At 40.6% G+C, this 13,460-nt stretch overlaps 1 protein-coding gene across 1 annotated transcript in view; it reads left to right on the top strand.

Annotated features, from left to right (window-relative positions):
- The window catches only part of SORD (sorbitol dehydrogenase), a 354,351-nt gene that overhangs the window by 114,963 nt on the left and 225,928 nt on the right, over positions 1–13,460 (top strand). Inside the window, exon 4 of the mRNA XM_044070272.1 lies at positions 191–355. Coding sequence (XP_043926207.1) covers positions 191–355 — 165 coding nt within the window. The remainder of the gene's footprint in view (positions 1–190; positions 356–13,460) is intronic.

Here is a 13,460-nt window from a genome sequence, read left to right as displayed (position 1 = left end):
ACTAGCAGTAGGAAGTCAAAATCTGTATATGAAAATTTAAATTTTGTATTTAATCTGCATTATCACTGTATTCTTATAATTAGTTCTATTTTTTTTAAATACAATTGTACTTTTTGCAGTTACAGAAAGATGCATTGTCTTTTACCTTTGTGTTTGATATTAACCTAAACTAAAAATGTTTCTCTGCTAGACGTCTTACTTCGAATGCATTCCGTTGGAATATGTGGCTCTGATGTTCACTACTGGGAACATGGCCGTATTGGCGATTTTATCGTTCAAAAGCCAATGGTTTTAGGACATGAAGCTTCGGGAACCGTGGTGAAGGTGGGAACAGCTGTCAAGCATCTTAAGACAGGTGTGCAATAGCCAATGAGCAACGCTTCCTATCAGCATTTGTTTATAATTTCTAATTTTTTTGTTTTAACTGTATGGAATCTTGATTCAAAAGAAAAGTACTGCATCCTACAGATCTACTTTTTAATGTTGATTGCTTTGTTTTCTACATGCAAGTGCCACAAGCTTGTTCCAATTCATGGGAGATTGTAAATGTTTTTTCATCTGATAGATCAGTAGTCCTGCATGTTGGCCTGCAATAGTAACATCCTGCCCTACCCTTACTCTCATCAGTTGTTGTGCATTTGTCTTAAACATACCAAATGAATGTACAACAGTTTGGGATTGAAGGGTAGGGACTGTATGTGTTGCTGTTACACTGAAACTATGCCAGTCATGATAAAGTTGTCCTTAAAATTTGTGTGGCTTTAACTGTATAGAGTAAAGGTCACTGTAATGGAGCTGGTTACTGTCAGATCTCTTACGCTTATTCTTTTTTCTGATGTGTATTATACAGTGCTGTATTTTCTTCAATCACTATAAAATAATATTTTATCTGCGTAGTTCTCCATTAAAGTCTTTGTGTTAAGGCTATAACTTGGTAGTACATTGCACCTATGGTGTATTTGGGCTAAACTTGCCAAGGATTTGGTTGCGACTTGTCTTTTTTTTTGGTACTGCTGTATTCTTCTTATTTGGTCCAGTGAAAGTAACCTAAATGATTCTGTGTGGATAAGCACATCTAAAAATGCAAAAAACACTGGATGCACTCGAAAAAATACCAAAAATACCACGAACAGAGTGCAGGAAGCCAAAGAAAAACTGAGAACTTCTGTAACTCCTTTTGAAGCGTTTTTAATGAATAAAACGAACTACACAGACCATCACATTGACGCAATTCAAACAACACAGTTCCTAAGCGTTTTCATCCAAACCAAATGGACTTCATCAGACATTATTTAAACATTAAATAGATCTATATATAGTAGTTTAATTAACCCAGTGACCAATGAATTCTGCTTTGAACATTTAAATTAAACAAATCAGAGAAACGGCCTCATTAATATTAAAATAAGATAAAATGAAGTGAACAAAGTCATTACCTTCAGAGTAAAAACCTATCACAAGCCTGTACACAAAAATATACAATTGTTAAAATTGATAAACATTATATAAAGAATTCTAAAACATTATTAGAATAAAGTGCTTGTGCTAACTAACAATATGTTCCTATATCTGTCTATAGATATTCCTCCCTCTGCTGTCAAAACCCTGTATTGCATATATATAACACTAACCTAAAATTCAATTGAAAAACATATATGTGTATATGTATGTATATTGAATACAGAAGAATAAATCCATGAAATGCTATTGTTGCAAATAAAGTGCTTGTGCAAATATTCATAATAAAGTGCGAATATTCTTTTCCTTATATGGATAAATGAATAAATAAATATAACATTGACACCCCACACTATTTAAAAATATTACAATTATATTTTATTTGCCTTTATTTTTAACAAAGAAACTATACTTAGATAATCATTCAACCCTGTTTTTTTGCCTGCTTCCAGGTATACCTGCCACCACAATTCCTTACTTTCCAAAATCTCTTCCCAAATTCCACCCCTTACATCTTTTCTAACTAGTTGCAGAATGAAGAAATAAAATTTACATCCTTTGCATTCTTTACTATGTTTAAATAGTGCACTTGTCTCTTTTCCTTTTTGAATGTCATAGACGTGTTCGTATATTCTTTTCTTTAACTCTCTTTCAGTTTTTCCTACATAATATGACGAACACTTATCGCAAGTTGCCAGGTAGACCACACCTTTTGTGTCACAGTTGTAGTAACCTTTACTTTTGATTAAGATGTTTCTACTTCCTATACATATATCACTCTTATTACTAACATAAGGACATTGATTGCACCGACCACATCTAAAAGTTCCAACTTTTTTCATATCATTCTTCCTATAATTCACACCTTTCTTACTTTTTTCTAACATATTCTTTATACATCTGGAATTCCTGTATATAATTTTAGGCTTAAAACTGCCTATTTCCTCTATGTCAGTTAGGGCAGTGAATTTATCCCATTCTTTATTTAAAATATTTCCTAGTCCGAAATTTTGTGTATTATATTCTACAATGAGATTCCTTTGGTACTGTTCTTCAACAGTCTCCTTGTTGTTACCTTCTTCACATAATGTTTTAAATTCACTCATACCCATAATGGGTTTGAATCTCTCTGCCCTACCTTTTTCCACTTCCCTTCTTATATTAGTTACAAATGTTTCTGGATAACCTCTTTCTAAAAACATCTTATTTAGTTTATTACACTCAATTACAAAATCGTCATCCAGGCTGGTCATCCTTGATCCCCTCACAAACTGCCCTTTTACTATATTTCGCTTGCAGTGCAGGGGATGGGCACTTTCAAAATGTAAATATGAATTAACATAAGTACTTTTCCTGTATACCCTGGATGCGAAATACTTGAGTGTATCATTCTTAACCAGCTCTATATCCAGATACTGTAACACCTCACTATTGATATTATAAGTGAATTTTAAGAAGTTGGTAGTGCTGCCAATATATTCCATGAATTCTATAAAATCTAAAAATGCATAAATTAGTAATATTTTGTGGTTGGTTTCATGCAAGTCAGCAAGTCTGGAATTTTTAACTGCTGTTTTTAGTTTTTAAAAGGTATTTTAAGAGTTTTATGTATGTATCTGCTAAGGAAAGATCAGGAGCTTTCAGTACTTGAGACAGATGAATACTTTACTTTGCTTTAGTCGCTTATGACCATAACAAACAGCAGCTTGGCAAACCATTTATGGTATTATTAAATTATATAAATGACATAATAAATCCAGGATTATGTCAATGTCCAGCAAAGTCGGAATAAGTGTGATATGTTTGTGTCTTTGTGATTGTGCTCGTTCATTATTTTATTTATTTTGAGGGGCTCTTCATAGTGGGTTAATGAATGGGTAGATGCTTCATTTCACACATTCTCATTTTTGCAGTGACCTGCCCCCTTTTTTCCTTTTCTAGCATCCTTGTACCCATACATGGGGGCATGTACACCTTTCACCATCAATAGCTCAGACTGGTGACACAGTAGCACTAGTAAGACAAGTTCAAACCCAGCAAATGGGTGATCAGGAGGGGTCAATGTAAGAAATGAGCAAGGCCAAGACAGTGCCAGGGAAATGGACCTAAAGACCCAACCTAAGCCTTCTAGGCCTGCTCAAATTAAGGTCACTGTGACCAGTGGCTTCCTTCCCAGGCTTGTTTTTAGAAAGAGGTCATAGTCAAGTAGAGAGAGTGAGGTCTTTCTGGTATCAAGTCTCAGAAGTAACATTATATTGTCTTTTGCCACTATCTCTCGTCAGTGTCTTTGAAGGCTCAACTTATGAGTAAGAAGCATGATCTTTTATCAGTATATTGTGCAGCTTCATTTTCTGATTCTAATTTTAAGGTCATCTCCATTCAGGACTTTCACTGAAGAGTGAGTAGCTAGCATGTTTTGAAGTTATTGTTTCTGGCTAACCTGCATCCATATTTGGGCTCATAGCTTTTGTTGTAGCAGACCCAAGACTTTGAAAGGGTGTTTATTATATGGTGATAGATGACTCAGAAGGTATGACAAAGCACCTTGCAAGACGTTTCTCATGTTTTTTTAGTTGTATCAGGTGAAACACTTCAAGACTTGCAGATATAGAACCTATACAATCTTATTGACAGATTCCCTTCCCAGCACCTTTCCCATTTGTCTTCAGAAAATTACACGATTTCCAAAACAAGTTTTTCTCCTTATATCAGAGACCATATTTCATTACTGAAACTGAAGAGTTAAAAGGACCCTGCCCAACTTGCACACTAGCCAGAGGGAGACTACCAGTTGGACCCTTGTGCTTTAGCCTCCCTATGGGCTACCAGATGTTCTTCGTGTTTCACTGTTGCAGTCATCACACTTGGGTTATTTGCGTGCAGGTAGCCCTCAGTTGGCCCGAATACCAGAGACTTAGTATTTCTGCGTCGGGTGCTGTCTCTTCAGGACTGACGAGGGGTTGTCAGGGGTATAAAAACAGGCAGCCGACACCATCACATCAGTCTTTCTTGCCAAGGAGCCCAAAGCAGAAGCAGTTCGCACAAGTGCCAGTCGGCCGCTACCTGAGTTTTCATTTCCAAATTGAATCATCCTGAAGTCTTCTAAAGCTAAGTACCCCATTGGGGATCCTTTTTTCTTGCTCTAACCGATGTCAGAAAAAGTTAACAATTGTCTTACCTGTGGAAAGCAAATACCACACCGAGATTTCCATTCTTACTGCATTACCTGTTTAGGCCCAGACCACGACGTACCTAGCTGTCTATTTTGTGCTTTGTTCAATGCCCGAACAATTCGTCATTGGGCCTTTATTGTAGCTAAATACTTTCGCTCTCGATCTCTGTATTCCGAAATGGCTTCGATAAGCCATCCGTCTACCGATCTTCCGAAAAAATGTAAGGATAAAGACAGAGACAGACCACACAAGTCCAAAACTGCCGACGATGGTTCCGTTGAGCTAGTCTCCAGTTCGCCAGTACTCAGTGAGGTGCTTTCGCAGCCCCTGACGCCTGCTTCGATGGATTCACAGACCGCTACCGAGACCCATTTGGAGTCCGGTATGCCGCGAGACTCTTCTTTGACTACAGAACCTGCAGATGTCTATACCTTGGATGGGTCCGGAGCCACTGTGCAGGCACTGGCTTCCGAGGAATTTCTTCGCATTACCAATATTTAACATAAACTGACGACTTCTTTTGCATCATCAGTTCTGACTAAAACTACCACGTTTCTAAGGCCAGGAGTGTGAGCTACACCTAAAAAACTGATGACCCAAACTCAAGCACCTGTTTCCTTGCCACAATCTCAAATGCTTAAAATGGCAGAAGACCTGATCATGCTGATTAAGGGAAGCCAGCCTTTCTCTGCTAAGAGAAAAAGAGACCTGTCCCCAGCAGCTTTAACTGACCAAGAGTCTGACGACTCTGGCGACTCTGAGGTTTCCGAGTATGACAACATGCCCTTATCTGCTTATGAGGATTCAGATGCAGAGGAATCCATTCCTTCTGCTTCCCCTCCAGAGGATTTTTCTTTTGGAGAAACCCTACATTGAGAGAGCATTTCCACTGGGGTGCCAGGATTATCCTTAGTCCAAAAAGAGACTCAAGGAATTTATAGATTTGCCACAGCATAGACCCTTGGCTATCCCTCCTGTTCTGGATGTTGTGGATGATGTCTTTATGGAATCCAGTCTAACTCCTGATACTTTACCCCCTGCTCCAAGGAAACCAGACAGGTACTACAGTCCCTGACTCTCACAAATGTCTTTTCAGAAATCATACTGCTGACCCAGATGTCATCTCCCAAGGGCCTAAAGGCATAAAAGCAACTACAGCTAAGAATCCCACCCCTTTGGACAGGGATTCCTGAGCTTTAGACAGATGGGGTAAAAAAAGTATACACCTCTGCAACTCTCGCCATCAGGTTATTGAATTGCCAGTTCCACATGCCGAAATACCAGCAACATACTATGGAACTTATTAAGCAAAAATTATCTACCTTTCCTGACTGTGCAAAAAATAAAGAATTACAGGAGCTTATGCATTCTGCAAGCTGAGTCAGCAAGCATACCTTGCAATGTTGGTTTGACGCCCTAGAAGGATCTTGCAGGGCAGCAGTCACAGGTTCTGTACTTAGAGGGCATGCTTGGCTTAAGGGAGCAGTCCTTGCCAGACCATGTCAAATCAAAATTACTAGATGCTCCTTTGAACAAGGATAATCTGTTTGGCACCAAAGCAGAAGAGGTTCTAAAAAAATGGAAGAAAAGGCCTATTCTAGGCAGACAGTCAAAGACTTTTTGCAAGTGCAACCTCCAAGATTCAGTAGGCATTGCCCCTCGAAACATTGGTCCTTTCCAGCCCCCTCCAGGCCATCTCAAACTAGTCCCAGGGGAAATAGCCCCCCCAGATTACAGTCTTGGGCTATGCAGAGATCTAAGCAATGGAGTTCCTCCACTTCTAAAACAGGGAGTGCTAAGCCACCCCCTTACGGAAATAATTCATAATGACTTCTCAGCTCCACTCCTCACCTCTGCCCAGTTGTTCGTGCCCTTAACAGGAAAACTTACCCACCATGCAAAAAACTTGACCTCCATCACCAAAGACTGATGGGTCCTCAACATAGTATCCCAGGGGTACAAGTTTTATTTCCACCCGCTGCCAACCCCAAAAGGGTTCGCAGACCTTCATCCAAACCAGTGGGCAGAGGGACAAAACCAAGTTCAGTCACTGCTCTCCATAAGGGCAATTCAGCCTGTTCCTGCACAACAGATAGGTCAAGGGTTTTATTCCAGACTTTTCCTGGTACCCAGTAAAGAGGGGACCTGGAGCCCAGTCTTAGATCTTTCCATTCTAAACACCTTCCTGGTGGTACCAAATTTCAAAATGCTCACCCTTCAGCAGCTTCTCTCTATGCTGTCCAAACATGCCTGGTTAGCCACCCTAGACCTAAAGGAAGCCTATCTGCACATCCCTATCAGGGATTCATGCAGGAAATATCTACGTTTCAGGGCAGGATCTATGCATTATCAGTTCTCTGCACTTTCCTTTGGCTTATCCACTGCTCCCAGAGTCTTCACAAAATGCCTGGCTCCAGCCATTGCCTATTGCAGACAGATAAAGATTCAAATATACTCTTAATTGGACGATTGTCTGATTCAGGCAGACAGCCAAGAAAAGCTGTTGCAGCACCTGACATTTGTAAAGGACCTTCTAACTTCCCTGGGGCACACTATCAACAAAAAGAAATCAAAACTAGTCCCCAGTCAAAAGATTGTATTCCTGGGAGCAAGCTTGGGTAGAGCATCTCAGATGGCATTCCTTACTCCAGAAAAACAAGCCTATCTAACAGGCTATTTCGCTCAAATGGCCACCAGACCCCAGCTATCTGCAAGGAAAATCGTGCAGGCTCTAGGTTTCATGGCCTCTTGTATTCTACTAATTCCATATGCCAGACTGCATATGAGGAAACTTCAATGGTACTTAAAAGTCTTTGGTGCCAACATTCGCAGGACCTGGAAACCATCATACCTGTCATACCTTGTCTAAGGACAGAGTTTCTTTGGTGGGCAGCAGCATGCAACCATAAAAAGGAACTTCCCTTTACACAACCCCACACCACCCAGACCCTAACCACAGACATATCAGACTATGCCTAGGGGGCACATCTGGACGGCAGGTGCATTCAGGGCCACTGGAGCCCAAGCTAAATTCATCTGCACATCAAACAAAATGCTAGCTGTTCAGTACACTCTGACAGCTTTCAGATCCCTACTCTCACCAGGACCCTTGCTAATAAAAACCAACAAGACCACAGTGATGTGGTACTTCAACAAGCAGGGGAGAACCGACGAGAGCGTGTGGCTACTGAATTAACGTCCTGCTCGAGCTGTGGGGCTGGTTACTGTTATTTTTATCTGACGTGGGAGAACTGACTCTTATCCACTCTGCAGGCTAGCCATGACCCTGTGGAATACGGCTTTGGCCATGCATATTCATCTGCAAGCTCAATTCCTGCCAGGCAAACAAAACTCTCTTGCAGACGACTTAAGCAGAAATCTCCTAGACACACCCACCTGAACACCATCAGCCTTCTAACCCAGAAATGGGGGATCCCGATGGTGGATCTGTTTGCATCCCCCTACAATCACCAGCTCAGCAAATTCTGCACCAGGACACCTCACAGCAGGGCCTGGAAAGTGGATGCCCTATCCTTCCAGTGGGTAAACCTCTCAATCTATGCATTTCCCCCTCTGCCTCTTCTTGCAAGAGTATTACTCAAGATAAGAGTGGAAAGACAAAGGGCAACCCTGATTGCCCCAGACTGGCCACGCCAGCACTGGTACCCACTACTGCGCAGTCTGTCACTGGTGCCACCATGGCACGTACTCCAGATCCCAACCCTCCTCACTCAGCAAGAGGGACAGATCTTACATCCGCAACTGCAAACCGTGAACCTTGCCAGCCTGGCTTATTCCTTGAATTCCCCTCCAGTGGCCAGCCTAAGCAAGCAGATGCTGGACATAATTCTTGAAGCCAAAAGACCCAGTACAAGGAAATCCTATGCTGATAAGTGGAAAAGGTACTGTTCCTGGATTCACTCTAAAGGAGCAGAAACAGCACTGCCCTCATTACCTCTCATCCTGGATTACCTTGCAGACCTACTCCACAGAGGCCTATTCATCTCTTCCATTAAGATCCATGCCTATGCTCATTACAACACTGAGCCACTTCTCTTCTCCCACCCTCTCAACAAATAGTTCCTCAGAGGGGCTAACAACTTAAGGCCACCAAGGAGAGCCCTCACGCCTGCTTGGGACCTCAACTTTGTGCTGGAAAAGCTCATGCTACCCACCTTTGAGCCTGCAGCGTCAGCAGAGTTAAAATTTCTCTCTTGGAAAACTGCCTTGCTTCTGGCCATCACTTCAGCTAGAAGAGTGTCTGAGCTGCATGCACTTATGGCTGTGGAACCCTTCATTATTTTTCATGCTAACAGGGTTTCCCTCAGGACTAACCCTACTTTTATGCCTAAAGTGGTGTCCAGTGTGGCTCTCAACCAATCTACCCATTTGCCAACCTTTTTCCCTAATCCTCAAAATAAAGGGGAAATGATCCTGCACTCTTTAGACGTGCACAGACAGCTCAGATTATACCTTGATAGGACTAAGCCTTTCAGGAAATCTGACCAGTTACTAGTCAGGTTTGCACCAGGGGCAGAGGGCAACGCCATATCAGAACAAACCATCTCCAAATGGATAGCACACTGTATCCATTTCTGTTACAACTACCATGGGAAACCACCTCCTCTGGGGGTCAGAACGTGTTCCACTAGGGCAACTTCAACCTCTACAGCATTCCTCAGGGGAGTCCCTACCAGGTACATTCTGGAAGCTGCTACCTGGAGTTCTGTTCACACCTTCACCAAACATTACCCCCTGTCTATCTTTTCCAAATCCAGGGCGGGTTTGGAACAGCAGTCCTGTAGGGCATACTAGCCTGCCCCAACTCTTATTCTTCAGCTTTGGGAATCAACCTAAGTGTGATGACTGCATATCTCTCTCTCTATTTATATATATATATATATATATATATATATATATATACATATATATCTCTCTCTCTCTTTCTCTATCTTTCTCCTTTTCTCTATATATGTCTCCTCTCATTCTCTCTCTCTCTCTCATTCTCTCTCTCTCTCTCATTCTCTCTCTCCTTTTCTCTCTCTCCTTTTCTCTCTCTCCTTTTCTCTCTCTCTCGTTCTCTCTCTCTCCTTTTCTCTCGTTCTCTCATTCTCTTTCTCTCCTCTCTCTCTCTCCTTTTCTCTCTCTATCTCCTTCTCTCTCTCTCTCTCTCCTTTTCTCTCTCTCTCTCTTTATTACTCACCCCTTACAGGGATATTGGTATTTACTTTTTACTGCTGGTGTTTATTTTTTTTTTGCCATAGCTTAGCTCGGTCAAGAAAAACTGATGTAATGGCATTGGCTGCCTGTTTTTATACCCCTGATGACCTGATGTCAGTCCTGAAGCGACAGCAACCAACGCAGAAATACAAAGTCTCTGGTAATCGGGCCGACTGAGGGCTACCTGCAGGCAGCAAACTTAAGTGTGATGACTGCAACAGTGAGCACACGCGAACATCTACATTTATGGTAAGTGTACACAACTGTACTTTCTCTCTCTACTTTCTCCTTTATCCTGGTATTTGTCCTCTGCACTGTTCCACCCTCACCCCCCAAGATGGTGCCTGCCTCTTACTTTCCTTTGTGAAATCTAAAGTGTACTATTCATTCAGTACCTCTGCTTATTTTACAGTCTTCTGAGATTTTGTCCACATCTGTACTTAGCCTAGAGGGGTCTGTCCCCCCTTCCCTATTTTTGCTGTATGCTTAATGACGCCTTTGTTTCCTCTCTTGATCCCTATTTTTGGTGTATGCTTAATGACACCTTTGTTTCCTCTCCTGATCCCTTATGCCAAATTCCTTTTGATTTTCGTCTGTAACTCTTACTGCTCTTCTCCTTGCTTCTTTGAGCTACACATCCTGTATCTGTCTTCCACTCCTTTCCACCTTATGTATTTCATTTCTTTTTGCCTGAATCACCTTCCTGGGTAACCGCACTGGCTTTCTTCTCATCTTACCTTTTTGCCTCTTACTCAAATTCTTGTCCACAGCTATGAGTATTGCATCCCTGACCTATTCTCATAGCTTATTTACCTCTTCAGTTTGTCCCCAGTTCCCTTACTCCTCTTTTAACCCTCTTTGCCCAGTTCAGCATAATCTGTTTCTCTAAAGTCATACAACCCTCATCTTTGCCTTACTGATCTTGCCTTATCAGTATGGTTGCTGTTGATGAATACCACCTTTACAGAGTCATAGGGAAGTACTAGGCAATTGGTCTACAAATCATTGCAAGCCTAGCCAGTATGTCATATTCCAATGTTTCCTCTAGCCTTAAGGAGACCAGCACAAGATACACTAGTGACAAATTTGAAATTGCCCTTATCTGGATAATCAGGTATCTTTTCACCTTGGCTAGGATCACATTCAATAGTCTGTTTTTTTTTTTCCCTGATACAGTCCCACATCATCAGTTAGCCAAACTTTTCATGGTGCAAGACTTCAGTGATCCCCTGTTCACTCTCTACCAGAGCTTAGAATCTTTTATGCTTCTGGAAGATTCAGATTCTGCATGAATACTACAATCTTCCTACCCCATTCCTTTATTCAGTGCTCTACTCTCTGTTCCCGTCTTTGATGTGTGCTGGGTAATAACACACTGTATCAGTCAAGCAGCAGTCCCCTTCCTCTGACCTAACTTCAAGGGCACTTACCTGAAGTCCTGACCCTGCTCACTTCCTTGATCCAATCATGGGGCAGTGTTTCATCATCTCTCTGACCTCCCATTTAATATCCTCATTTTCATAGATTAGTATTCCACCTCTTTTCCATCTCCTTTTTAATTCCAGAACACCCTGTAATAAGGTGCCTTCTTGCCACTGGCCCATGTTATACTGCCAATATCCACCATCCCCTCCTGCATTATTTGTTGCAACTCCCACAACTTCCTACCCAGACTCCTTTATATTATACTGTTATGTTGTAGTATTATGTCATATGCTCTCTACCCTCTTACATCACAGCCTGGAGTTCACCATCTTCCTATTCAGACTCCTTATATCACATTGTTACACTATAATACTAAGCAATGTTCACCCTTCCCTCTTGCATTACTGTATGGAGGCTCCCCAGTCTCCCTACCCAGACTCTGTGTATTAAATTGTTACATCATAATTGTGACAATAGGAGGCACTGCCAGCCATGCCAAGGAGAAGTAGGGCAGTAGATGTAAGACTTGTGCCAGCACAGCCAGCTGGAAATTTATAAATAATTGTATGCGATTAGTATATCAACCTGATCTGTACAGTTGCTTGTGCTGAAAATGTATTTGTGAGCTCTGCTTGTGTTAATTGTTTTAAAATGTATCAACAGGGCACCCTGCTGAAATGATGAGAAATGTGCATGTATTATGGTAACTGAATTAAATGTATATGTTTCGATAGAGGACACTGGCACAGCAATGGTTAACCAGCTAACTTATTTTAAGAAGAATAAGGGAAATGTAAATGAACTGTTAAATCATTAAATGTTACCCCACAGTACTGAGTAGGCCTAGAGCTGGTAGGTCTGAGAGCAGCCATTATCTGTTAGCTTTTGTAAAGAAGGAGGGAAGTGTTGTAAATGTTTCTGGTGCCAGGCATTGCCATAAAAGCTCTAAATGTATATTGTAGCAGTCAAGTCCTGTCTCAAACTTCAAAAGGAGATATTGTGGAAACCTAGAGTCATGTGACCAGATGAGGTCATTGTGCAAGTCATCTTGGATGTTATATTTTTAAAGGAGGTAATCTCAGAATATGGAATATTCTCTTTGGGGCCTGACTAGAAAGACTGCTCACGTATTTCACCTTGCCTTGCCCAAGTAAGTAACTTAACTAGGGAACAGTAAAATTCTCTTAGATTCAGTCAGGAATGTAGTGAAGCTTAGTTTAGATATTGTTTTTCTTTATTTGTCTGAGAATGTCCTTCAGTGTTCTTTTCAATATTTTCTGTGATTTGAACTCTGTGGTTTACTGTGCATATATATTCAGTATTTTCATGTACTTTTATTATTTATTATTAAATATATTTAAAACATTTATCATGGCTGGTTCTTGTAGAGAGTAATAAATCCAATAAGCAGACACAAACCAAAAAAACAAGGAAGCCCAGCACAACAGGACCTGGAAAACCAGCGAAGTTACGTGTTGAACCGACTTTATTAGAGTATAAAATCAGAATAAAACCAAGCGCTTTTGCTCGGTTATTACCGAGCTTTTTCAAGGTGAATAACAAACACTTGTTGATTCAGTACAGGTGATTAAATACTAATTTCACCCATCACATGACCCTCCTAATTAGCCAAGTTCAAAATATAGCTGTGAAATACAACCATAACATACTCCAAATTACAAATAAAATATAAAAGGAATATGTGTAAAAAAAATAGTAAAAACCAGTACCAATACAGTGAATGTTCCATTGTTAAAATTATAAACATGTCCAAATATAAAATGAAATAAATAATAGTATATATATAAAAATGTGTAATAAATATGTAATAACATTTATATATAACATATGACCAAATTTAACAAAATTTATATTAATAATCCTTTACTACCAATTGTGACCATTTTTTACCCCAAAATACAATTAGCTTAAAACAATATCTATATTTGTAGTCAAATTTATAATCAAATTTGTTTCCTGTACAAACAGGAGTAACAAATAATAAAATATTGAATAAACAATATGTCAAACATAGGTAAAGGGTGTTACAAACGGGCCTTTCTCAACTTTAGGACACTGTTGATATTTATATTCTCATTCAAGCCGGGAAACCTTCCTGACTCTAATTTCAGCTGCCAATGTAGTTCTCGGTACTCCAGTCTAGTTTCCCAGCTGCCATCCCTA

Source organism: Protopterus annectens, chromosome 4.part1 (assembly GCF_019279795.1).
Source record: "Protopterus annectens isolate FY-2018-M chromosome 4.part1, PAN1.0, whole genome shotgun sequence".
Lineage (NCBI taxonomy): Eukaryota > Metazoa > Chordata > Ceratodontiformes > Protopteridae > Protopterus > Protopterus annectens.
The sequence above is the reverse complement of the archived record's forward strand: the minus strand, read 5'-3'. Positions and strand labels throughout refer to the sequence as shown.